Source organism: Pungitius pungitius, chromosome 16 (assembly GCF_949316345.1).
Source record: "Pungitius pungitius chromosome 16, fPunPun2.1, whole genome shotgun sequence".
Taxonomy (NCBI): domain Eukaryota; kingdom Metazoa; phylum Chordata; class Actinopteri; order Perciformes; family Gasterosteidae; genus Pungitius; species Pungitius pungitius.
Genome location: NC_084915.1, coordinates 16,377,361 through 16,404,982, shown reverse-complemented (window position 1 = coordinate 16,404,982; position 27,622 = coordinate 16,377,361). Strand labels below are relative to the sequence as shown.

Here is a 27,622-nt window from a genome sequence, read left to right as displayed (position 1 = left end):
GTATCGTGCTTCTCATTGTTGTCATTTATTGTAGTTCACCGTGTCTTCGCACTGGGGTCACAACACTTTGTGTAGATGAAAAATGGCCAAGAACTGGCCATAAAAATGAGGTAGTAAGCAAAGTAATGAGAACGTGTTTCCAGTCCCCGTTGTCTTGTTGCAATGCATTCTGGTCTATTTCCTACTTGTTTAATTTGCCCTTTGCGTATCTTCTCTGATGCGAGAGCCAAAGGGCGACTCGAGGCAACAACAAAAAAAAAACCGTTACGAATATTAACGGAGGATTAGAAACAGAAGGAGGACGAGTTGTACGACAGCTGCTCAACATCCAGGTACGAACACAAAGAGTCAGTAAACAAGAGACGTGCCAGAGTCGAGGCCGGCTGCGGATTCAGAACTCTGGTTGCCACGGAAACAACGTCAGAGGTCCGGGGAAGCCTTGACTGGGCTGAATGGGACTCACTCTGAACACAGTGAATTACTGATTTACAGCCAGTGTACCAGGAGAGTGTTGAATTATTATTAGAGGTTATTATACTTGTGATTAATTGTGGATCAGGGCGTGGGGGGGGGGGGGGGGACGCAGGCAATCAACGTAAAGTCATGGCTGGTGTTTTCAGTCTTGCTGGGGCACCATGCTCCTATCACAGAGACATGAGACACATGCATCTCAGACATGTGTCCGAAACGTCCAGTTCAGAGCGGAAACAGGGGGGGGGGGGGGGGGGGAGACATCAAAACGCCGGTTTGAGTTCACAGTCATTAAAAATACGCTTGATCGTCACTTCCTGTGTGTGTGTGTGTGTGCTTCAATGATCTCTGTGTGGTTTGACAATCAACAATCATTCCAGCGCATTCCAGGCAAAGGCATTGGGGATTTCCTTTTGAATTTTCCCCAAAACCCAAATCAAGTGTCTTTTTCATGTTTTTTTTCTCCTTTTTAAAACTTTTATCTCAAGTTAAATAAAGTGCAGACTATCCGATCATCTACCTGAGTGTTAGTGAGAGAGCGTCATTACTACACTTGGCTGTGTGTGTGTGTGTGTGTGTGTGTGTTTGGGAGACAATCAATGACTTTTCTGTTTTTTAGATGAATCTCACCTCTATCATCAAACCAAAGGAAGTCATGCTGATGATGAGGAGGATAAACTGAGGCGTCATTATTGTACCCATCAGACAAACTTCAGGTGTGCTTGTGTTATCCACACAACACCAGTAAAAGTCTCTTTATTTTTTTGTGCTATCATCAGCTTACGCTGCTTGTTTTGTTTCAGTACCGTTGTTGTGTATATTTTTTTGTCCAAATGTGTCGCTTTAGTAAAGAACTGTATGAGTGTGTCCTGGTGACTTTTTGCTGGAATGATTTGACACACCGAAGAACCTATAAACAGCCTGTTAGTAACGGAGACATGATGCTACAGACAGTGGAAGAGAGACTGAAATAATAATAATAATAACAACAATAAGAAAAAAAAAGAAAACAAAAAGGAAGCTCTAGCAGTGCTATCACTAATTTACAAACAAAGACTATCCCCATCAGAAACACTGAGCTTCTAAAAACACCCTTCGAGTGCTTTCTCTACTCAACGTTTTCTCTTTTTTTTTAAATTCTTCATAACACCGCCAAACATGTGCTTCATGTGAGTGGAAACAGCAGGTACAGACTGGAGGGGGGGGGGGGGAATACTTTGAAATGCTTCTCTACACGTCGTCAGCCGGCAGGTCGGGGATGCTGCTCTTTGCTCGTGTGAAGAAGGCCATCTTCTCTCTGAAATCACACAGGGAAGGAGAATTTTATTTTGAAAGGGTTTTAAAAGAAACTCCTGACACAACACCTTGTGACCTTTATGGTTTACATGTCGATTTCATTTGTCACAAATGTAAAAGATCCTAAATATATCTTCAGTATTTTAAGCTTTGCCCCTCGTTGTAATACAATAAATACTATTTCAGTCAAGGCTTCAAAAGCTGTAATTCATACTGTTTCTCATCAGATTGAGATATTTTTATGATTGCTGTGTGGGAAACATATTTGTGTTATTCCCCTGGTTTCCAGTAGGGGCACTGCTGCGTATTATGGAGCCATGGAGGGTCCGATGCAATGCACACTGTGCCGTTTCCCCCCCCCCCCCACCTGAAGGTCTGGACCTCGGGGACCTCTTTGCGGCTGCGGCCCCTGATCTTGTGGACGTCCTTGGCCGCTGCCCTCATCATCTTCTCCACCCGCTTCTCCTGCAGCTGCTCCTCACGAGTCTGAAGCAGGACAAGGAGCGAAGGACACTCAACTCAGCTCTCCTTCGTTTACAAGAAAGCAAAGAAAGCCCCCCTCCGCGGGGACGGGAGCTGGATCCGGGGGGACCATCGCTCACCTGTTTCTCGGCCTGCTTGAGCAGGAGGCGGAAGCGCTCGTCTTCCTGGACCCAGGCCGGCAGCTCCCTCTGGCCCTGCTGCCTCGCCTTCTCCAGCTGCGACTTCAGCTCCCGCAGCACCCGCAGCTCCTGCGATAGACGGGTCTGCCGCGTCCGGGACACCTGGAGGTCCATCTCCAGGTCCATGGAGGTCCGCAGGAGGCCGTCCAGGCCTTTGACCTGCATGGGAGGCTGCGGGGGAGGAGTCATTAGATGCTGGAGCAAACGTCTCTCCGACTCGCACTAGTTGGTCACCGTTAAAGTAACGTTATTGTGTTCGGATTAAAGCCGTTAACACATAAAGACACTAAAGGTATTTAAAGTCTGCACACGTCTCAAAAATGTGGATTTCTGTCTGAGTTTTCTCTAAATTAACAGAAGGTGGCAAATGTCTCAAGCTGCATTAAACATTCAGATGTTTATTAAATATTAAGAGTCACATTTGCTGGGAGTCGAGGAGGAGAGAAGGCCGACGAACCTGCAGGTTGGACTCCTCTACTATTAAATTATGTATGACAGGTATACGTTGTTATATATATATATAATATAAATATCAACCAATAACATTTATTCATGTCATCCTTTTTTTAAGCGCAGTGCAAGGAATTAGTGAAAAAACGTGTAACGATTCAATTCAGCCTCAAAACACAAGAGTTATTTACGGCGGGGGGGTTTGTACCTTCTTCATGCGCATGCTGCGTCTCTCCGAAGCGTTCCGGACAAACGGAGACTTCTTGGAGAGGGTGGAGCTGTCGCTGTCGCTGCGGTTAATCTACAAAGACACAACACAGCGTCGCATTAACCCAACAACTCAGTTCTCTCTCTCTCCGTATGACGAGCTGATACACGATGGCTGATATTTTATGTCCTCACCCTGCAGATGTACTGGCTCTGAGGTCCAGGCGAGAAGGTCTTGGAGCGGATGATGGTGTTGCCCCTCATGAAGGGGTTCTGCTGGTGGACGTCCGGCCGGCGGTCCTTGGGTCGAACCACCGAGTGGTAGGACGGCAACGAGTTGTCCATGCTCGTCTCCTTGTTCACCTGGACGGAGCAGTAAGTGTTTGATATCTAACCAGATAACCGTAACCCTTCAACCCTTTAAGACACATGGAAATGAAACTTTAGCATCCTGCAAGAAGAAAACCTTCAAAAACATGAAGCGGTTTTAAGGTTTGCCAAAACAAATTTAGTCAAATCACAACTGAATGACAAAGAAAGTCTTTGTGACATTCAGGAGGGTTTTGAAAATTTCCCTTTGCGCTTAAAATCTCAAAAGCTACCTTTTCTGTGATGGGTGCTGCTGTTGGCGGTTTGGTCACCTTCCTCTTCTCCTCCTCCTCCTCCTCCTCCTCCTCTTTCTCCTCCGTTTCCCATTGGCTGCTGTCAGGATAAAACCCGTCCTCTTCCTCCAAAAGTCCCGCTTCCTCCACGCCGTTTCCTTCCTCGTCTTTAAACATGTCCAGAGGGTCGCCGTGCCTGTCAATCAGTACCAGAGGCGCTTTGAGGAAATGAAGGCGTGTCTCGCTTGAATCATAATTACGCCAATCTAATTGCTGCTCCTCAACGAATGAATAAGGGTTTTATTATTATTAGTAAAATAGATACTTATTGTCAACTAATATTACTCATTTTCATTTCTACACGTATGTATGTACGTGTTCAATGTATTACAGTAATTCTATTAGATTCCTACCACTCATAGTCCAGCTTCGAGACTGTTTTGCTTGGGGAAAAGGGAGTCTACAGTGTGTATACATCCACTATAGGAAACAGATGCAATGAATGAGAGAAATGGGAAGTAAAAAGTGACAAAATACTAGTTATTTTATTTAGATCCTTCCTGTGGAAGGAGACAAGACACCGGACTGATTATCTTAGGACAAAGGGAGAAGGAAAAGGTAGGAGTGTCATTAGAAAGACGAAGGGGGGGGGGGGATGGGGGATGGGGGGTGTCCGAAATCCAAGCCACTTTATTTACAGTGTGAACCCGCCCGGCTGCATTCCGTGTGTGCGTCACTCCACAAACACACACGTGGTAGACGAGCGCTTCAGCTGCGCTCAGAGAAGCCCGAAGGTGGCGGCTTGAAAACTTTTTTTTGCTGCCCCGTCTGAACTCTCCCTTTAACCTGCAGTTTGATGATGCCTTCATATGAACAACGTGGAGAGATGTAACACTCACCACTCGTGGACCTCTGGAGCTCCGACTCGGTCGCTGCCGGAAACACGAGTCTGAAACGTAGAAGAGAAACATCAGGGCCAAAAATCGGTGGCTTTACCACGTCGTGTAAATTTTTTTTAGCTACACCGACCCCTCCAGACCGAATTCTGTGGGGGGATTATAACATTTTGACACATTTCTTCATGTTTAAACTTTCTAAACCACACCAATCTAACTTCCAAGAGGGAACTCTTTCCAAAGAGTAGATTTGGGGAATTGGCCTCACTCAGGCTTTCTTACCCCGTCAGAGCCGCCCACCGCGCTGCCCTCTTTGTCCTTGGTGGTGTCGCGCGTGTAGGCCCGACTCAGCAGATTGTACCACTTGGTGCATCTCTCCTCTGAGCAGCTGACGTCAGCCAGGCTGATCTGGGCCCCGGCCTGCAATAGATCACGTTATAGTTTAGTGGTCAGGAACATTTATAAGGTCGCTGCTCATCCAATTCCTGAGAACATATAAAGCTGAATCCAAAAAGCTAGATCGAGATTTTTTTTTAAAAATCTTTATTCATTTAATGAAAAGAAATCAATAAAGTTCATAAAATGAATAAAATTGACTAACAAACAAAAGGAAGTTTAAGTACAATTGTTTTCATATTGTACCAACAGGAGACTAAAAGCCTCCCACTCACTAGACACCCTTCATGGCCCGACTTGCTGGTGTTGCAGACGTCGACCCTCAGCGTCTTCTGCCGCAATGCACTGTGGGATATCTGCATGCTGAACACCTCGTTGACCTCCACGACATCCTGAGGCAGAGAGCCGCGTGTTCGGAAGAGGCAGCGGCCGGTTTCCACGCAGGGCAGCACGGCAGAACGCACATACCTGCAGGACAGACACAAGATTACATCATCTGCATAGCAGGCAATTCATGTGTACAGGAAGCTGCAATAAAAAATATTCCATGAATAGTCTATGCCTGCAGTCTATGCCCTTTGATTACATCAACATTCCATCCTTTTAAATGTGTATAAATGTTGCTTCTGAGGTCGACCGTTGTTTTGCAAAACCCAGTAAGACATACAGTAAAAAAACAGTCGTGTACATGAGCAAACAGTCTCCGCAGTCTCATGCAAAGCTTAAGCCCAAAATAGGACACGCCTCTCTGATCTACCCGCCTTGGTCTGCGCCACGCATGCATTATTTACTTTAACTGCGCCCTGTGTTTGATTTAAACGTGTAGGCTGTTATTTAATACAATGCTTCTGTGCCTACTTCCAACCTTTTGTATCCTCTCTTTTACCGTTTTCGTACACATCCGCCTGAAGCACTTGTCGAGCCAGCGTCCTCTAATGAACGGAGGTAACAAAAGGAGCACGTACACTTTCCGCTCGGCCGGCAGACAGAGGGCGCTGCAGTTGGAGAGCTGCATGACGTAGAGGGTGAAGCGCTGGTCCCTGGACTCGTACCGGAACCCGAGCTGCACTTGAGAGCAGCAGTTGGGCGGCCTCTCCTCAAAGGAGCTCGGGACGAGGTCGGCAGGGAGGCCCGGCCTGGAGGAGACACGCTTCTACTTTAAATACCAGACGGGGGGGACTCCAAATGTTTATTTGTTTTTCAATGCAGGGTGAAGTCAGTCAGTGAGTTTTCTACCAAACCAAAAAAGAAAGGACACGTCTCGGGCCAAGTTGAGGAACAAACATTTTTTTAGGATTTATCATGTAAATCATAAGGAGGTAGAAACTTCAGAGGAAGTGAAACTGCATCTATGAGGTTTATTGGTACTATAGGTGGTACATTTCTAATATTGTGCAAAAGGCGTGTGTTGCAAATATAGAGATAGGACAGAAATCCAAGATGAAATGGTAAAAAAGGTAAAACGCGTCGTAGCTAAAAGGCTGTTGGTACCTGCGCTCCGAAGGCTCGTACACACCGCTGTCGCCAGCCACCGACTCGTCAGACACAGCCGAGGTCACGCCCATCTTCTTTGGCCCCGCCCCAGTCCCTCGCAGTTGGGGAGCCGAGTCTGAAGAAAGACAACGGGAGACGGGAGACACGTTGAGGATGCTCGCTCGATACACAAAAGAATTTCGGTCCTTTACTCAACGTGTCGATCCACCACAGGACCGAAACCTCACTTCATATGAATCTCCTCCCGATACAAGTGATTGTGTGTGTGTCTGTGTGTGTGTGTGTGTACACTAGCATGCTGGCCGGATCTCTCCCTCATTAATAACGCCCGATCGCCATGTGAAGCCCTGGCAGCAGAGATGGAGAGTGAAAAGCAAACCAGACACCACGTGCACCTTTCACCTGAGGCTGAACAAGAAGTGGAGTCACGTTCGGCCCGGATCAAACGTCCACGGAGCGATAGATCCACTTCCATTCCTTTTAGCCGCTGTGACACACGGCTCATGGAGGCAACCAGGGGTCTTCAGATCACTCCTCCGGACTCCCTCGACCAAAAGCTTTTACGTCAGCCTGTCTGTATATATATATATATATATATATACACACACACACACACATGCCCAGGGGCTGTAACCCAACACCCTCCTATCCTTCACCTCCCCTCATTGCTCCATCCAGCAATCAGGTTTCACACAGAGTGTAAGACACACCCACACTGTGGAGATGTGACATGATTGCTTTGAGGATAAGAGACCCACAGTCACTCACGCGCTTAAAAAACACTTCATCTTGCCTGTGAACATCCGTTCACTTGCTTTTTAATGGTCTTTGTTTTCGGGGCTTTGGTTCCAATAAAGGCAAGGCTTTTAATGCTACATTATCATCATTATCAAAGTAAATAAAATACAATATCATGCTTCCAACTTGCTGTCAACAGTCTATGTTTTGGCTCTTATGAAGAAGCGGTTTTCCCAGTATGGTGTGGAAGGACTTTGGTGGTCTGCACAGAGCTCCACTCCATCCAGCAGCGTCAGGGTGAGATGAAATGACGCCCGCGATGTTGGACTTTGTCATTAAAATTGGTTTTGGGAGCAATTTCCTAAAACCAGGCACCAAAATCCCCGGTGGAGGAAATCATAGCACATAGATCACTTTCCCCCTTTGTCTCCTTATTGGCATTTCCACAGAACATCTAAAGATTTGTGTGAGCATTCTGAACGAAGGAGAATCAAAGAACAAACGCTTCCTGTTTACCTTTGACCTCCTCGCCGGGTGCACTGTGGTGATTCTGCTTCTCCTGCAGGGTCCCGGGACCCCCGCGCTGCTCCTGAGAGTCCAGGCTGAGCTCCAGTTCCGCCAGCCTGCTGTGGAGCTCGATGTCCATGCTCAGCCCGCCGGGGCCCGTCGGGTCCGTGAACGTCTCTCCGGACAGGAAGCTGGCGTCCGTGACGAGCGGCGAGCACGGCGGAGACAGCGAGGAGAGGGACGAGCGGGGCGATAACGAGCTCATGGAGCGGGGGGTTTCCGGCAGCCTGAGCACCTGCGTCCTGGACGAGCCCGGCTCCCCCCCGACACCGCCTCCTCCTCCTCCTGCACCTCCTCCGGCGGGGCACGCCGCGTCCCCGCCGGCTTGCCCTTGGGGCCTGTCGCCGGAGCCCGTCACCACTTCGTGTTCATGGATGGTGGTGATGGAGCTGGAGGGGCGGTAGCCCCCTTGGCCGCCCTCCTGCAGGAGGCTGTCCAGCTTGTTCTGGAAGTCCGGGTCGGCCAGCTCCGGCTGCTCCAGGTAGATGTCGGTGAAGCTGAGGGAGGAGGTGGAGCCCAGGCTGGAGGTGGTGGCCAGCGAGCCGCGGCTGGAGGTCAGGGAGCCTCGACTGCTGCCGGAGGAACAGGAGAGAGTGCTGGCCGACAGGCTGGGGGGGTGAAAGACGGGATCCAAGTCAGGCAAAACCCTCCCAGCATGTTCCTCTTTTAGGAAATCCCCATCTGACGAACACATCTCAACAGTTTTAAACAAACTCTGTCATCTATTGGGTTTTATGTATTCTATAAAGCACATTCAACAGCCTTCATGTATGCATGATTCTTTTTTTCGACAGCAGGAGAGATGTTCGCTGCTAATTTAAAAGCTTCAACCCAAATCAACTCGTGGGAGAACTTTCAGGAGCAAAGTGGAGTCTATTTCTTTCTCCTCACCTCTCTTTTCTGAATAAAGAGCTCTCTAATTAAAGCAGCAACTACCCCCTCACTTCAAAGCTCAGCCCTCTTTCACTGCCTCCTTCGGGTCTCGTGACTAGAGGATCAGGTTTTTTTGCCGTGAATCATCTGGTGGTCAAGGACCTCGTGGGAAATATGCCGAGCTAAAGAAGCGATGGGGCAAATCAACTGCTGTCTAGGATATATGGGAATGTAAATTAAGCCCAAAGAACTTGAAAGAAAGCTTTACGACAATAAAAGCTCAGCCACAACTTTGGAAACTTTTATTCTAAACATTCCTACAGAAGGAGTCAAGGTCAGCGAAATAACTAAGGGAGTCGATTTTAACTGATATAACTAATGGTTAGTTCTACAACAAGATCCAAGTGGTAACGAACAGAAATGGTCTTTGGAGGAATATAAACAGCAGAATGAGAATCACACCTTTTGAGTTGAGTATGTAGTGATGAGGCCAGTCGAACCATCTCCTCCAGCTCTCTGACCAGCTTGTTCCTCTTGCAGTGGAGAAGAAGTCTGAAATGACACAATTAAATCATCTTAGAAAAATAAAATGAAAGAACAAATCAGATCCTTCGCCGGCTGCACAATGTTTGGGTGCTGCTCGTGTTCAGGTGGCATCATTTGTTTGGATGAGCTTTGTTTGGAGGAAACACATTGACACATGTTACTTTGAGTGTGTTTTGAGGGAAGCCTTCGATCAGGTTACAGATAGCCACTGGTGTGTGTGTGTGTGTGTGTGCGTGTGCGTGTGAGCGCGTTAACGTGTAATATTTGTGTAAAGCGTTTGGGTCAGATTTCACAAGCAAAACGAGAAAAAGCAACATACTTCCTCACACACAAAAAAGGATTTTCACTTTGGGGGTTTTCATGTGGAGCTTTGTTGATGCTGTCTGCATCCTACTTCAGTTTTGTTCTGCTTTTTCAGGAGAAAACCAATTTACTTGACTGACATTGTCACACAACGCACAGCTCAACAACTCGAGTTCCTATTGGTCACATCTCTGATAAAAAACAACTTCCAAAACCAATGAAGCACTTTGTTGTACTCAAAGACACTGAATGAGTGGATTGGACATCATCACAACCTGCAGAAACTACATACATGAAGGTCTGCATATTTTGTGTGTGTGTGTGTGTGTGTGTGTGTGTGTGCAGGCAGACTACAAGAGGTTCTTTTTGTGAGCAGGCTCTGCAGCTTCTCAGGTTACAGGAACGGGAGACACGGAGAGAGACTGAGCTCAGGTAGACTCCAACCTGGTCCCTGAATAACAAGCGTCCTGTTATAGGGGGGGGGTATAGGGGAGATGGAGGGGGGGACCTACAGGTACTCAGACAAGAGGAGGTGCTACAAACGGAGTACAGGAAAGGAGAAAGAGGATTTAGGTGAGCGGCCATGGATCAAGTCCAGACAAGGAGAAGAAGAGGAGAGCGGTGAGGGTAGCGGACAGGAGAGAAGAGGTGAACTGGCAAGAAGAGGAGGCAAGAGGAACAAGGCAGAGAATACAAGGAGAAGAAAGGAGAGGGGACAAGCAGAGGAGAAGAGGAGAAGGAGGAGAGGAAACCAGGAAGGTAGAGGCTGCTCTTTGTGCTCACTGTCACGCTTATCTCTAACTCTTCATAATCATCAGGGAGCTTCTGACGCCGATGTCTAACGGCCGAAGGAGTCAGACAGCACGAGAAGGTCAGACGTTTCATCGGCAGATGAAGACAATGAGGAGCACAGTGAGACTGGCCCCACCGCCGTCATCACCTGCTCTGACCTTCCTAGGATCACAACACAAGAGCAGCCTAATGTCAGCCCCCCCCCCCCCCCCGCGCCTTACCTCTCGGTCAGGGCCTTGCTCTGGTTGTCCCTGGCGGCCTGCAGGTCTTTCTCCAGGCGCTTCTTCTCGGCGTCCAGCCTCTCAGCGTCGTTGGGCTGCAGCCGCTGGCGGGGGCTGACGTACTGCAGCTCCTTCAGCAGCTCCTCCTTCTCGTTGATGAGGATGAGCCGGTCTCGCTCCGGGTCCAGCAGGCCCGGCCACGCCTCGCTGTCCAGTTTGGCGATCTGAACCTCGATGGTGGCGATCCTGAGCAGGCAAGGAGGGAAGGAAGGAAGCAGGAGTGGAGAACAGCAAACAAAAGACAGATGAACAGTCAGTCGTCAGTTTAATAAAAACTAAAATACAAAATTCAAAAGGTCCAAAGGTAGAATGGATCATTTAAGAACGCTAAATATCAACAAAAGGTTAAAACTGCTTTGATAGACAAAAGCAGCAAAAGCAAGCTAATAATGACGAATTCAAAAAGTGGCGCCCAAAACCACGTGAGATTTGATAACAGCAAAACCTCCATCGTGTGCCTGTTCGGTAAATGTCATAAAGGACGTACCTTCTCTTGGCCTCCTCGTACTTCAGACTCAGGCGAACCTTCTCGGCCAGTTTGTTGGTGCTCGTCATGAACTTAATAAAAACATCAGATCCCAAACAACGTTATAGAAGCACTCCATTTCAAGTCATCCCGCATTCCTAATCTTGCACCTGTAATTCCTCCTGACTAATATCTCATCATGCACTGCTAGTGGAGCTAGTTTTAACTCCTTCCTCAGCGGTTTGCTCGTTTTAACCAGTGGTTCACGACAGAAAATGCATTTGGATTCTCGCCGTGCCGATGAATAGTGAGTCGCTCTCACCTCTGCGGGGATGTCGGTCTGCGAGCCGGCGTCGAAGTAAAGCGGCGGGATGGACGGCTCGGAGTTGGCGAGCGACGGACTGCTGCCCCACAGCTCCTGCTGCGAGCCCGAGTCCAGCTGGAAGCTGTCCTTCAGCACCGCCAGTTTCTGGAGAGAAGATGGGTCACGACATGAATAAACTGCTCCCGGGACGAAAACAGGATCAAGGACAGAGGAAACAAATATTGATATTGAATACAGTGGGACTGGGGGGAGGGCAGCTGCAGTGGCTGCAGCAGCAGAGGCTGTCGTCCTCTCATCTTTACAGCCACTCGCGCGCCTTATACGACTCTGCAGCTGATTGTTTTTTTTTTACGGGCGGCTGTGGAATGCGCCTTATCTCTGCTTTTCAGATAGGGCGGAAAAATAACAAACCTCCCGTGTGATAACGCTGGTGTGAAAGTACTGTGGTGGCGCTGCGCCCCGAGCGACTCGCCCTCCACGGTATGGCCACCAGAGCAAATAAATACCCACAATTCATGTGGCGCGACCCACGTTGCACCAGCTCCGGGTGGTCGTCACGCGGGATAAAGGAAGGCTGCGCATTCTCACAGCTGAGGAGCTGGAGCTGGAGAAAGTATGGTGTAAGCCGCTTTAAAATGGACTCGATTGAATCGATTGATGATCTCGTTTTACGTTGAACGGCAAATCGAGCGAGTGCAAGAGCTACGGTGCACACCCCCCCCCCCCCCCCCCCCCCCCTCCCCCGGGCGTACATGACAGCCTCGCTAAATGACCCAACCATCACACTCCAGCCGGAGTCTAACTAGCTGGATATTATATACACAGGAATTAGTAGTTAGTAATTAAATCTGGTTGGATGAACTTTGACTGCTCGGCCGTTGATTGGAGCAGAATGGGGGCCCCGGACGAATCAATTATTTGTTTCAGCTCCAAACTGAAGACGTCAGTGAGGATGGTTCCCATCTCTCTCGACTTTATGCAACCGAGCGTTAAGAAGTGCAGGCCTGTGCAAAAAAGAAGACGCACCATCACAGCCTTACAAACACACGTGCACGGCGTGCAGGGACACACGCACACACGTGATAAACACACTGTGCACACGGACTGAGCCGTCAGCTGCAGATGGTATAGAGGACTGGAAGGGGAGGTGGGGAGGGGGGCGGAGAGAGTAGAGTCCACAGAGCAGATTATGTATTATTAAACCAGTCTCCTCCTTTACCTCCTAACCAATATGAGCCAAACAAATATACAGTGACAATTGTCCCATGACACTCAAATTTGAAATATATACGCATGAATGTACTTTTCTTATCAGAACTGCGGTCTAAACAAAAATGCTAAAACAATTTGTAGAAGTTTTCGATGCACAGTGGAGGAGAGATGTTCATGCAAAGGGAGCATACAGGAAGTTAAACTCGAGGTGCCTGGGCAACCAATTGAAGGGTGATGGACTGCGTGCAGTTCTCAGACCTTCAGTCATTTTCCAAACTCTGGTAGGTTTCCTAGATACAGTTTCACATGAAGCACATCGGGCCTCACCTCCTCCTGAGAGAGCTCCACAGCCCGTTGTCAAGACGACCGAGGCGCGACACTAAAACCACAGCTGCCTCCCTGCGGCCTCGGCCACTAAATTGGTTTTCAGCACATCTGGCTGGACCTTCTTCTCCCAGCAATATAACGTAGAGGAGTTTTAACGCCTCCTGGGAGTCGTCTGAAGCCCTCATCTCCTCGCTTTCTATTCTTACTGCGCTCCACAAATCACCGTCTGCCACAACGGGAGTGAAGCATGTCGGGGTAAGTAAGCCGCTGGCCACATTTCAATCTCTCTATTGAAGAAATATAGGGGTCTATTTTATACCTGGGATGAGAATTGCAGTTACATAAAATAAAAGAAGAAGCCACCCTGTTGTGAGTCGGGCATCCCTCCTCCCATCTCTCTGGTGGTTTTCCCTCTCATCCCAGCAGAAATGTTACCTGCATGAGTTCCTGTTTCTCCTTCTCCCCGGTGCTGATGGCGTCCCGGATGGAGCGGACCTCGCTGAGGATGGTCTGCGCCTCCTGCAGCTTGTAGCCATAAGGGCTGTTGGACACCTTCAGGTCAATCCTGGAGGTGGAGGGGGAGACGGAATATGCAATGGTCAGTTTGAACGCTGATTCAGAACAATGTAGGTAGCAGAAGTTGATGTTTTTTTTAATAGCAGCAGCCGGTCCTCCCGTCACAATGTCCCCAGGTCGCCTCACTCACTGTCAGACGGATAATCGGGTGATTAACTCTTAATGAGCTGCTCTTTATCGCAGTGTTAACGGGGAACTGGGTCAGCCGCGCGTACGCACATTACAGCGGCTAAGTGGTGTCAGCGCAGTCTGGGTTCAGCTAAAGGATGGTGCGAACACTATACTGTTTTAAACAATCAGTGATCCCTTGGAAAAGAGTAGTATTAAGTAATAAACAGCCGATAAACAGTCGTCTCATTGTTCTCTGAATAAGCCACCGAGGCCAGTGAATATGCAATTAGTGATGCATTGCTGCACCAGATTATTTCTAGAACACCTCCTGCAGGTGAAATAAAATAAACTTGATGGGGTAAAGCTTGGATACCTGCAGCCTCAGCATCAGTAGCTGGGGCCTTTACACTTCTTCCACACAAAGAAAATAGACTATTCATATTTTTATTACTTTTTTCTGCCTTCTCTAAAATAAACTTGAACTTTCACTCAAAGGCAGGAAAATGTTTCTATGAAATGTTCTTTCAGACATGCACACACTCTGTGGTTAGATGGGTTGACATGCATACAGTTGTTTTTGCAGCAGAAAAGTGAGAAATATGTTAGAAGTGGCTTGTTGGGGGAAACCTGAGCGAAACAGAAACAAAAACATGAATATAACCGTCACCTGGTTTGAACTCAACTAAAGCTCAGTTTGGTGAGAGGTTGACAGGACGATCCTTCAGTAAACAGTAGAAGTCGTAGAGTCCGCAAACCCCAAACAAATAAACACGATGGAAAAATGGAGAGGTCATTTAGGTTTTAGGTGTTTTAGGCGTCATGTGAGCCGGTTCATGTACGGAGGCAAAGAACGGGCACATGGTGAGATCAGCTGTTTGGACAGCACAGGTCTGCATGTGGCCTGAGGCCGCAAGTTCATTTCACGGTTAAACTGCTGCTGGCTGGTTCGAGTGCGGGACTCAATGCTCGCTTGACTCGGGAAAGTTCTGGTAAACCCGCGATAGATCTGGTCTTTTTTTTTGTTGTTGCAGCGAGGAGAAACAGACAGAAGAGTCGCTGCAGGAATTGGCCATTGGAGGCAGCAGCAGCTATGTAAAGCCTGCAATCAGCTAGTCATGCATGCATCTGAATAACAGGTCCTTTCACATTCTTCAGAGAGGGAAGAGGGGGGGAGGGAAGTTTGGATCGAGAGAGCGAGAAAACAAGGTACGGAGAGAATGAGGAAGTGAGGGAGGGAGGCACTTGTCTGTAACAGGCAGAAAGAACATGTAATCCTCCCTAAGTCCTTCTCAAATAGGGATTTATGCAGAGAGAAAACAGTTCTGTGCCTTTTTTAGAATGGAAATGGCCTCTCTCCAATAAGAGAGGGAAAGCGAGACATGAGAGAGACACTGACTCAGCCCAAACACTACAACAATTAAAAAGTTCCACACTATAACTACAGTTCGTCCTGTCGGGTGGAGTCGTAGCCTCGTGGTCGAGGGAGCGCCTTCACCTGTTCTGCTAAATCCGCTTTTCTTAAGTGCCCTCGTCCTGAATCATACATTCATCATAGATTAGATTATCATCATAGATTCAGGATAAGATCAAAAGAGAAGAATTCTGCTGGACCCAACTGGCCTGGTTTCAGACTCCTGTGACTCCAGCATCCGGTTGCTATCTCCAACACAGACGTTGGGTCTAAGGCCTGGCTCAGGCCGTGTCTAAGTCCTGTCTCCGGGCCGGGTGTAAGGCCTGGCACGGCGTGGTGTGCGGTTGGGGTCAGGGCTGTGTGCAGGCTGCTCTAGCTCTCCCCTCATTTCTGGCTTTGTACATGGGGGGTGGAAAGTGCTGCAGAAATAAGTTCCACAACCTGGAAACGATTCAACATTTTCAAACCACCTGTTCCTTCATAATGAAGTCAATGATTATATTTATATTTTTTTAGTTTTCTGGTTGGATCCATGAGCTCAGTGTGTGGTTAACACAAGTCCCAGTGAGAGTAAATGACGTCTACCTGTGAAACATGGACACCATGTACATCTACATCAATTCTTTTTGAAGTGCTATAGAACCACTACATTACATATTAAGAAGACAAAGATACTAGGAAACTAGGAAAAAGACACCTGAGGAGAGCACATGTTTTCTCTGGCTTCATACACTCATCTTGAGTTGGGACATCTAAAAAAACACACATCTCCGTATGGGACATATTATTGTCCCTTTTTCTGTTATCAATTATAACTCAGCGCTAGCATTATTTAGTGAAACCTCAACATGAGCAGAGTGTTCCGGCTGCATTCCAGCCTGAGCCCATCGGCATCTCTGCAAAACCAGCGATTGGTCGCCGAGTGGCGTCTGACGACTGTAACCGGAGAGCAAAAGCCACGGCGGAATGTCGTCCGACCGCCCTTTAGTCCTCCTGACACTTTCCCTGCGCCGCGGGAGGCGGGACAAAAAAAAAACACCCGACATTCCTTCTCCAGACAAAGCGGCAAACCGACGGCGGATCTGCGCGTCGGCTTTGCGTTGAATTGAAAAATAAAAAGACAAGCGGAGAAAGAAAATCAGCCTGACGTTGAGAACAAAAAGAAGGAGGAATCTCTTTCAGATCAACATTCCCTACTAATGGCTCCTCTGGTACACCTTGACGAACCCACTTGATATTCTGAGGATTGGAAGTAGGTCAGATGGAATGGGCGTTTCCCTGTAAAATCCACATTCTTCAACCGTTGTTCCATCGGCGCTTTAATAGAGGTGTTATTGTTTCATGACCAGATGGAATGTGCCATGAAGCCGTGGCAAAAGCTGAGGTGATAAAAGGAGCGCGCCGCACCAAGGTTTCAAACTAAGCTCCCTTCTGACAAATTCCACAAATTGCTAAAAGTTCAGGAAGTCTCCGCTCCGTACAATATTCCTGTGATGCCTGTGTGATCGTGTCACAGATGACGAGACGACAAATGGAGGACCAGAGCTGGGGTCGAGATACAGAAAAGATCTTTGTTCATCTTAAGGTCTATTCCACTAAATCTATTCCATCTATTCTCACTGGTTTCTGGTGGGAAGATACTTCCAAGCAGAACTTAGCAGTCGGTTGCAATAAGCTCCACCCACTCGTTTCACTCCCGGTTCCCACAAAAACCAAGACAGCAACGACCAAAATGCCAAAATTGAGGCCTGCAAACGTCTTCTCAAGTACTTGCTGAAAGCAGATGTTTCCATGTCTTGGTATACTATAGGACTACACTTCATGAGCCGCAGAGGGCTTCAGGAATACAGATACATCTTTAAGGGGAAGGTCACACATGTACTTGCCATTCAAGTCAGATTCTCACTGCCTTTGCTTTGCTGGTCAAACTAAAAATCATGAAGGTCAGGGTCCGAGGTTGGTGGCATCGGTATCTGTGCGAGGACGTCGGACACTTACTCTTTGAGGGTCTCGAAGCCTTGTTCTTTGAACTGCAGCTCCTGTTTCATACAGGCCAGGTCCCGCTTCAGCTTGTTCACCTGCATGATCAGAACAATAACCCAATAAATCTCATGAAATGGGACAAAAACCAGCAACGCGCGAGTCCTTCTATGTCTGAACACAGAATTCAAAAAAAAAAAGAAAAGGTTCCTATTTTCTTTCCTGACATTTTATAGTGATTCACTGGGGGGAAAATGGATTAATCAGTGATGACGTAGAGTTTAGTTGAAGGGCCTAAAGGGACAAATAGGTCCATTTCCTGAGATGAGCTATCAGTCAGACCTGGTTGGCTCTTACCCGGCTTTTGGCTGTGTAGATTTCTGCTTTTAGGATGTCCGGGTCGTACTTGCTGGAGGATGATGATCTGGAATTCACTGCAGGAAAAGAAAGACGAGACGTCAAAGAGCGGTCTTTGCGATCTTTCTCTCATTTGGGTCTTTCCCAGGGCGAGATGACAGAAAAAAAGAGCGATATCATCTGAAAGGTGAAGCTACGATCAGATCGAGATCCTAATGTGACGAAGGGAAAATGGTCTCCACTTTACGAAGTAATAATAACTATACCTTCTAAATATCTTTTGCATTTTCAGTATTTTCAATGAATTGAATAACTGTTCTTTGTTTTTTATATTTCTTTAATTTAATTCAAATTTGCTCTTTAGAGTATTTCATTTCAATTTAAAAAAAAATATTTTAATGAAAGATGTTTTGTTCTATCTATTCTTTATCATTCCTTAAATATCTTACTTATACTTACTAAAACACATGTTTTCATTAATATTATCACTGGCATATCATTTTCTAATTGAGTCAACACATGCATGAAGAGTTATTACTGAAAGTTGTTTTATTGTTTTCCAATGTGAGGTTGTTGGAGTGTCTCGTTTTTAATCAGCGGGGCCACAATAACCAACAACTCTTTTCCGGCGCCTCGTCTCCGGGTCGCCGTACTCACAGCTGGTCTGAGACGTGGACTTGTCCCTCCAGGCGTCGTTGAGCTGCAGGTACTCCTGCTGCGCCAGGCGGAGACGCTGCTCCTTCACCTGGTAGATCTCCTTCTGGGCGCTGAGCGCGTCGCTGGCCACGGCCAGGTAGTCGCGCAGCATGAACTCCTGCTCCCGCTGCCACTGGGCCCGCGGGTCCTCCAGCTGGGTGCTCTCTGGGGGGTGGGAATAAATAAAGACGGGGATTTTCATATTCACCGCGCCGTTTCAATCAAGATTACAGTTGTCGGATATCTTCTGGAAGGTGAAGGTCGACTCACTGGTGTTGTGGTCGACATAGTACGCTCCGACGGCCGGGTCGTACGCCTCCTCCCAGCCGACCGGCAGCTCGTCCCCGATGCAGTCGGCGAACGTCAGAGGCTTCGTGTGCCTGGAGAGAAGGACACAATCGGAGGAAGGTACATTAGTGGAGCCAGACGGGACAAGACTGAACAAATCACCAACAATTGGTGGAGATTTCCAAAGGATTGTGGGTAAAAAAAAAATCAAATTAAATACAAGCAACACATGCGCGATAAGTTCCCCTTAGAAGGAAGAACCTGATGCTGTTTGGGCAGAACTGTGTCATGGACTGAATTGTTGAAAACATGTGAATTATATGAAAAATCAGCTCGAACCGACTAGAAGTGGCTGGAAATTGCTATTTATATGCTATATATTTACACATTTATTATTATTTATGCAGTACACCTGTTTATTTTTGCTGTAAACATGCTCATTTTGCTCACTAGGTCAAACCTCAAGTGACTCAAGTGCTACAAAGGACCACAACGTGGGACTACAACATGCAGGACCCTCAGGTGAGGCGACTGCTCTGTTGAATAATAAATGTAATCTGTGTAATTTGTGCGTGTGTGTCTGTGTGTGTGTGTGCAATTTGGTGGGATTAATGATGTGGCAGCTGTGCAAACAAATTGCTCTTAAGTGATAATAAAACAGAAGCGTACCGATGTTACCTTACAGATGGATTAAAATGTGTCCAAACTGGTAAAAGGAGATTTATGCCTTCACCTCAAAACAACCGAAACTCTAAACACTCCCACGAGCTTCATGCCATGTGTGTGTGTGTGTGTGTATGTGTCTACAATATACATTCCACTCAAAATTCAACAACTAAACACACACACACAGACGTCCCGAGTGAAGAGCAAAGGAAGGAGGAACGCTGCTTGATCAATATGACTTTCACGTCATCCATTTCAACAAATAAAACAATCATTTCATTTAATTTGGCTGCAGCTTCTCAAATGTGACTTTGGATTGTTGGTCAAACAAAGGCGTGCTTTGAGAAATTGGGACACCATTATTATTATTATATATACCAGATTAATTTGGTTTGACAATTATTCTTCTGGAGCCCTAAATGTTTAGAAAAAGCTTGAATCCAAACAGCATTCCGCAGCCTGATGCAACATGATGCTACAGCTATCATAGCATCTGAAGAAGTCTGAAAAAAAATGACCCAACTAAAACATCCGGACTCAATAAAAGCAGCTTCGAGCCACTGAAAGGGGGTCGCGGGGAGAAAGAGAGGGAGTGGAGGGGGTGGGGTAGTTTCACCAAGTCCTCTATTCACCTCCAAGGGGGGAAAAGAAGAAAAGGAGAGAGGGGGGGGGGGGGGTCTCTCTACCCGGTCACAATAGGAGGAAACCGGCCCGTGGCATTCCACAAGCAGCGCTGACGCATCGCCTGGAGGTTTCTGGGGCAACCCTCAGCCTGTGTGTGTGTGTGTTCTAGTCCCATAACGAAAAGAGAAGGCCTACATTCATAAACCAACCGGGCCGATCCAAACGAAGCCCCTCATATTGACGGAAAAGAGAGAGACCATACGTGTAACTGTGGAGGCAAAAAGTGACCCTTTTGACGGAATTTGAGGTCCGATGTCACATGGTTATTTTCACGGACAACGCGACGAGCTGCAGATCCCGATTGAGCCGATCTGAATGGAAGGTTGAAGGCGAGCGTCAGACAAACCGCCCGGTGGTCCTCACGCCGCTTAGAAAGGCACGTCGAATATTTGACAGCCGACAATTCAATGGCGTGGCTTCAGTAACTCAACCGTTCTCCCGTTCATCTTTCGGAAGGGTCCACTACAGGGACATCGCCACAACGTCATCCCGACGCCAACCCCCAGAGCACTGCTCCGTTATTAAACCCAACGGCAGACCTTTCCTTTCCTCGGTGACACAAACACACATCACGAGAAGCAGCTCTCCCTGATTTCATGACAGGGGGATGGGGGGTGGGGGGGCAGGTTATTCGTGCCTGCATGTACAATCGAAGAGAGAGAGAAACTGAACTGGCTCCTTTTTCAGAGGATGAATAATGGAAGAGGCCCCCGGAGGAGACCCCTCTCGGCTCCGCTCTAAATTTAGCTCAGCGAGTCGCCGGGGCCTCGCCAAGCGTTCATCTCGGGAAGGAAAAGGCCAGGTAGCCTCCTCCCGTCATTTCATCCCGCTCGCCCAGCACCTCCTGCCCTCCTGGGTCTTCGGCGGCCGGCGGCGGCGGCTGTGGCGATCCCCCCCGCATCCACAAAGGAGGCAGGAAGGTAGTGGACAAGTGCAGTTGGCATGGTAATAGGAGACAAACCCTTGACGGCACCACCACCGCAACGGCCCGTGATGTTTGTTACAAAAGACCCTCCCACAGGCGTCATTATGGAAACGTGCACATTGTGAAATAAAAAATATATTTGATCTTTTCAACCAAAAAACCTAACTCTGCGTTACATAACTGCTAAAGCTCCAAATTACTGTAAAGTATGGCGTTGCCGTGGAGACCGTCACATGACCGCGTGCATGTTTTCTTATAGGAAGCTTATGTGAGGGAATAACTCTTGGCAAACAAAGTTCTTGGGATGTTTTGGCTCCAAAGGGGTCGAGAAATTAATTGGGTGGGGACACTCACACAGGTGCAGGTCCACACACACACACACACACACACACACCAACAACACGGATACACACCTCAAGGTTTCACATACCAAGGTAAACAGCGAGGCCGGCCCCAACACTCTAATGCAAACTGACAAAGCGTGCGGCAGAGTGCAAACACAGAGAGAGAGAGAGCGAGAGAGAGAGAGAGAGAGAGAGATGCATTCGTGAGCGGTGAGTCAGAGAAACCTCCATTCAGAGCGGAGTGTAAATTCCTCAAGTCCAGTAATAGGGCCTCCAACTATGTTTCGTAGGTGTCAAGGTCCAACTGTAAAGAAACACACACACACACACACACACACACTTTTCTCTCTCACAGTGTAATCCATTATGTTTACCACACAGATTATCCAAATAAAACGTGGATTTATCATCAAGAGGACTAATTAGAGCGGTTGTTGCGGCGCGTTTTTTCCTGCTAACATTCCTTTGCGCTGACGTCATGCGACAGATGCGTCACGCAGAGATGTTAATCTCAGCCTCGGCTGATGCCTTTCGTTCTTTCATTCTTCGTAGGAACATTAGGAAGCGTTTGGTTTGAACAAACTTCATGCATGTGATGTTTAAAAAAACAACAACACGCGGCCGCCATAGAATCTGGACGTGATGAACGGGTACGTTAGATATTTAAATGAAGACACAGAGAGAGGGATCGGTGTCAGGATAAAGGCTTGCGGTCAGTCTTCATTCCTAAAGGCCGGACTATAATGGGATGGTTTTCACATTCAAAGCAGCCAGGTGCTTGCATTTCTTTCATCAGTCTCCTCGGCTTCTGCTCTTCTGCTTCTCCCCTCAGAGGATCCTTCCAAACAGGTTCTCTGCAGAGCGATGTAGGAAGTGTTTAGTCAGTTTCTTTCTCGCTGCCGCGGATAATAAGCTGTAATAACCTGTCGTCAGAAGGTAATTGCTGTAAGTGAAGCTAAATTTTTGGCCGCGGGGAAATATTTCAGCGATCTTAAACGTCTCTGCTTCTTCCTCCCCGAAGAAGCAGCCTGGGCTAAACAGAGACTCATTGTGTCCGCTCGGATGCAAGGTCACAAATGGATTCGGGACTGAAAAGAACACGCTGTAAAGATAGATGTGCATCAGTGAAAGAGACCCTTCTGGTCGCCCTCAAGACAGCTCACAGCGCGCTCGGTTACGTATTAAAGAACGGCTCCTCTGTTGGGATCCCGCGGGACGCCGTGCAGGCCTGCACTTTGACTCCGAGCACCTTGGCACGCAGTGAAAAGCCTCTGGGAGGAATCGAGCGGCTCTGCTCGCTCCTCCACGTTGGGTTGCAGGAATGTGCTGTTGTTCTTTTAAAAAAAAGGACTTTGGGTTTCTACTCTTTGCCGCTGCCAAACCTCCAGAGGAGCTCGACTGAGACGCAGCGAGTCTTCACTCCACCTGACCGCAACGGCGTGACCGGTGTGTCTCTAAGAGGGGGCAAATGACCACAAACACCACAGCTTGTACAGCTGTGCTCAGACTCCCTCTGGATTTGATGGGTCAGGATTTAAGTTAAGGTCCTTCGCCCATCCTCTAATCCTGTGCTTTGGACCAACCTGGTTAGTCTTTACACCCAAGGAGCACTGGGAGTTTTCATTAATTCACCCTTAAACTCAATGACCCTTCACAAATAACATAAAGAACACAAACACAAGGCCCTGATTGGCAGACACAGATATCAGTGGACGGACGAAAAGCCGCGAACATCGACGTGACATCGATGCAGAACGTTTTAACCTTTACGAGCATGATCGATCCACTTCACTGAACCCAAAACTTTGGTGTGGGGGGGGGGGATATTTTTTGAATTTATCTTTAAGTGTGAAGAACATCACTTTTACGGGAATTATGGGAAGGGTACAATATGTTTAATATTCCGCACTTACATCAAAGGGTACTTTGTTATGAGAACAACGGCTGCGTTTCCCTCTGGGTAAATACTTGTAATAATAATTGATAGCGGCATGAACTAAATATATAAAACAATAAGAGAATACAGAGACCGAGTAAACCTAAAGTAACAAGTAAAGAATGTACTTATAAAAAAACACTAAGCTTCTAGAATTCCAAACATAAGCCATTAAAGGAATTTGGTGTCAAAGTCCGAGGGGTCTTAAGGAACTGGTGTAGATGAAAAATGTGAGCCCCCCACCCCCCCCATTAAAATATGCTGTGGCCCTTTTCCCTGTGTCATGCAGCGCTGTAGCTTAGCACTCTAAGCCCATTACACCAACGGTGTTCTTTAAGAGAGACGAGGGGGGAGAAAAAGGTAACACACACCTCCAGAACCATGATTTATCGGGATGGCGGGAATGTAAATAAAGCAGCGGGTGCATCCTGGGAAATCCGAGAGGACGTGCTATTCATCCAATTTAACGAACGGGCCCGGCAGAGAAGCACACTTAAAATACACGAGGCTGAGGTGCAGATCACGTGTAGCATATGTGCGGTAAATAATAACCAGACTCTGTCCCCGTTCATTCAGGAACGAGTCCATGAGCTGAGGTGTTTCTCATGAGAGCTTCCTCAACGGCTTATTCCCCATCTCCCCTTGCAGGGCCTAGACTGCACTGTGAGAAGGAACACCTTGTTTATCAGCCCCCCCCCCCCCCCCCCCCCTCCTCCTCCTCCTCCTCCTCTCCCCCTGAAGATCTTTCTTAATGAGAAGGATGCCGAACGGCTTCAAGGTTGAATTTGCGAAGAAAATACATAATTCCTGCAGGAGAGTTCAATGCTGCAGGTTCTCAAAAACAATCCACCTCACTCAAAGACATTACCCACAATGTGACCAAAACTACTGCCTTCCCTCTGCTGTTAAGTCTGCAGCACACTGTCAGTCAGTGAGAAGACTCCATGTAAAGGATTTATAGTAAATATCTTATTTGTTTTATCTCTTCTGAAGCTCCTGTGCATTGCCAACACATTAAGGCCAAAACAAAGAACCAATTTAAGTGACCTGTTTTGTTCAACCAACAGTCTTTAGGCAGCGATTTCTCTCAATTATAATGTTGGTTAAATGATTATCCTTTTTAGCAAGAAAATTGACCATAATAAGTAATCTTTGCATTTTACGTTTGGTACCATAAGCGCCCCAATATTAGGTTTATAATTATAGCCTTTAAAGCAGAGGCTGAAATACATAATTCCTCAGAAGGATAATACTAACGAAGGTGTGATGCAGATTTTCGTGGCAGATACAACACAGGCATTTTTTTGGGGCTGATGCATATCCCAGACAGCTTGACCCGGGAGGGGGGGGGGTGACGGGTCATGAGAGTTTTGAGAGAGGGATAAACGAGCTGAACATGTGTGTCTGGTTTCAGAAGGGGGGCTGACTCAGCATCTTCATCCCCCGCCGGTCTGAGGACGGGCCTGCAGAGGCAAACTCTCTGGCCTCGTTCAAGGCATCTATTCCAGGCTACTCTTGGTATAATTGTTCATGCCAAAATGCAAACACACGGCAGAGTCCGGCTGCTACTGGGGGAGGGGGGGGGGGGGGGGCGTGTTGCTTCTATCAGTTTGGGTGTATCATATTAGCAGAAAAAGCAGTTATTTTAAGCAGATCTTTTATAAAAAATCTCTACAGAACTTGAGCTCATTGAGCAGTGTTTAATTCCTCCTGGTTGTCCTGAATCTTTACATTTTTGAATTATTATTAACCTGCTGCTAACTGCAATTATGGAATGAACGAGGCTATAACTGATCAGGAAAACCAATGTACAACCAATGCACAAACATAAAAACACATAATTAAATATTACGTAATTGCCATTCCAATCTGTTGGGATTATTATTGATACAAATAATAAATGATCAATGGACAATTGGGACACAAATGTACTTTGCTGAACTGTGGGCTTCATTCATGTTAGACTGTCACGACATGAACAGGGTCTTTATTTGCAAGAGCAACTAGTGTATTTTGAGGTCAGCATCTGCAGAAGGTCAAAGGTCAGCCATCTTTTTCAACAGAAAACTGCTCCAAATCATCCACAGGCGAACACACGCACGCTCCTACCTGTCTCTCGGGTCGATCCAGCTCGTGCACTGGTTGATGTGGTCAACGTAGTAGACTTTGCCATCAAAGTCTCTGGCTTCCTCCCAACCCTCAGGTAGTGGCAACTCCTTCCTTGGCATGTCAGGCGAGTCTCCATGTAATTAACTCCTCTCTACTCAAAATCATAACGAAGGGAAACCATCGCTTTTCTCTGTCATCATCAACAGTGTCGGCAGCTATTCCCCAAACCCCCGGTCTGATGCGGTTTGGATTAGGCCATTTAAATAATCCATAATAATCCACAGATTAAACAAGGAATCAAACCTCAAAGTGTGAAAAAAAAGATCAGATAGTTGCAGCAGTTAAGTGTTTGTATGTGTAGTCGCGCGTTAATAGGAACACAACGGTCATAAAAGCCGCCCCGTGTTGCTAGGCAACTTGTTCTCACACCGAGTGAGTGAATGTTAGTCCAACTTTTTTTTTTTAAATCTCAAATGGAGCATAAAACTTTGACTTTTTTTGGGGGGGGGGGGGGGGGGGTAAGCGAAGTAGAACGGTCCTCGGTCGGTGCTGGTTCCGCTGCTGCCCGGTTCTCAACGTAAACAGCGAAAGAACAGCCTTACGTCGAAGTCCATTAACCTCCCGGAGAAACAAAAACAAAAGGTTGAAAAAAAAGAGGGGGGGGGGGGCAGTAACGTGTCCGGAGCGGCGGGGGCTCCACAACGAGAGCCGTCCAAGTGGCTTAAAAAAACCCTCTAAATTGCCCGAAGTGGACTCGGTTCTTCTTCTCGCCGACAGGCCACCATGTTTAGCAGCGGTAACCGACGCTAGTGGCCAGCAGCCGGGTAACGAACGGCGTGAACACCGGCGGGGGAGGGAACTAACGTGAAGTCACAGCCGAAACGCTGCGGCCGATAAAGTCCGGTAAAAAAAATCCGCGAGGAGACTTCTATGTCATTTTTTTGTGGAGATATCCGTTTTGAAACCGGGCGGACAGGGAAGCGGTTGTGGCGGCAGCGGCGGTAAAGTCTTTCCCCGAGTCCCGATGACTTCGGCCGGTCGAGCGCGGTTAAGTTAATTACGTACATTCAGCGTAGGTTCCGGTTATCCTTTCAAAATAAAATCCTGTGTTGACAAACTCAACATGAAACTTCCGGCCACACTTTTAAAATTCAGAATAGCTGATGGTTTTAAACACATGACGAAGCACATATGGGCTCTTGATTTTGTTATGGCTGGTATTAAGCACATTGCTCACTTTTATTTTTTATTTAACTATATTAGTGATTATTCTATTTTTAGTTTAAGTTTTATTTTTATCTTATGGTTGTGGCAGTTGTATAGAGTTTCACCACCTTGTCTTTCGTTTTTACATATATATATATATATATATATATATATATATATATATATATATATATATATATATATATATATATATATATGTATATGTTATATGTGTATATGTACATGTACTTTTTCTCATAAATACGGTGTTTTCTGTAATAGTCCGCTGGCCAGGGTCTATTGACAAACGTTAAGGATCGCAGCGCCCTCTAGAGGTCAACGTACTGAACTGCTGGATCCTCTGACCGCTGAGCATTAAAGGCTGACCTCAAATCTGTTTTTTCACAGAACATACCAGGCACCTCTTACGAACTATAATGAAACCTGAAGGAATGACCCCGGGCCACGACGTTGGAACTAAACCAGCACTTTCAAGGTGCCCCTTTGGACTAAATGTGACATCATTTTTCACAATCTTCCTCATTTTTACAAACCAAATCAATCGATTCATGGAGAAAATGAGCAGGAAAAAAAGAAGCAGACCAAACCATAATGTGAATAATGTTTAATTTACAGTTCAAAATGAGCTCCACATCAACCAATTAGAATCCTGTGTTTAAGTGAATGTATTTAATATTAATGTTATCTAGCCTTTACCCCAGTTATGACAGACCCTTTAATTGCTCATATTCCCCTGATTTCCACCAATAAAGTAACATTTTCAATGCAGGATTTCGACTCAATGGAATTTTTATTTTACAATAAAATACTTCCTCAACTGCTGGGTGTTCCAGGTGTTAATTATTTAAATATATTTAGTAGTATACATCTTTGTGTGGAGTGCTGAGTCAGAGGCCAGATGGTGTTTGCAAGAAGGAGCAAGAGTAAGATATAAATAAATAGGTGAATAAAACTAAACTGGAGATGGAGCTCTTCACTTCTGAGGGATGGAGAGACTGCAGCTTTTTGTCATGGCTTTCTGACCGACTAATAAAGCAGTTATTTACTAAAAAAGTTGGCCTTGCTCTTCTTTGAAAAGAAACATAAAACAATTTCTATTGGTTGGAGGAAATCAAAAAACTATTTTTTTAAATATCTTTTAAACAAAATAAGCATCCGTCTTGAAAGATAAATATGCATGCCTTGACATTACTTGACATCATTTCGAAGGTGGTCAATTTGTACGAATAAAGAACTGGCAGCGACAGAAGTTAAAAATTCATCTTGAGTACAAACACAGGGTTTGTAAAATAACTCCTGAGGACACATTTTTACTTCTAGTTTCCAATGACAAAGTTAGGACAACCTATACATTGTCTATTTTACATGTTGTATATATTATATATTGATTTTCAAAGTACATCTAAAT

At 46.7% G+C, this 27,622-nt stretch overlaps 1 protein-coding gene across 1 annotated transcript; it reads right to left on the bottom strand.

The window, feature by feature from the left end:
- Nucleotides 1-133: 133 nt before the first annotated feature.
- On the bottom strand, nt 134-26,058 carry wwc1 (WW and C2 domain containing 1). Its single transcript, XM_037467438.2, has 22 exons — nt 24,988-26,058; nt 18,306-18,415; nt 17,997-18,200; nt 17,340-17,416; nt 17,001-17,080; nt 13,340-13,469; nt 11,363-11,509; nt 11,062-11,132; nt 10,515-10,760; nt 9,115-9,204; nt 7,729-8,387; nt 6,472-6,589; nt 5,946-6,116; nt 5,256-5,448; nt 4,867-5,004; nt 4,588-4,637; nt 3,689-3,884; nt 3,282-3,449; nt 3,088-3,180; nt 2,370-2,600; nt 2,135-2,253; nt 134-1,768 (listed from the first exon to the last, which is right to left on the bottom strand). The coding sequence occupies exons 1-22, from the start codon at nt 25,104-25,106 to the stop codon at nt 1,702-1,704; spliced, it is 3,477 nt and encodes a 1,158-aa protein (XP_037323335.2). The 5' UTR covers nt 25,107-26,058; the 3' UTR covers nt 134-1,701.
- Nucleotides 26,059-27,622: the final 1,564 nt, after the last annotated feature.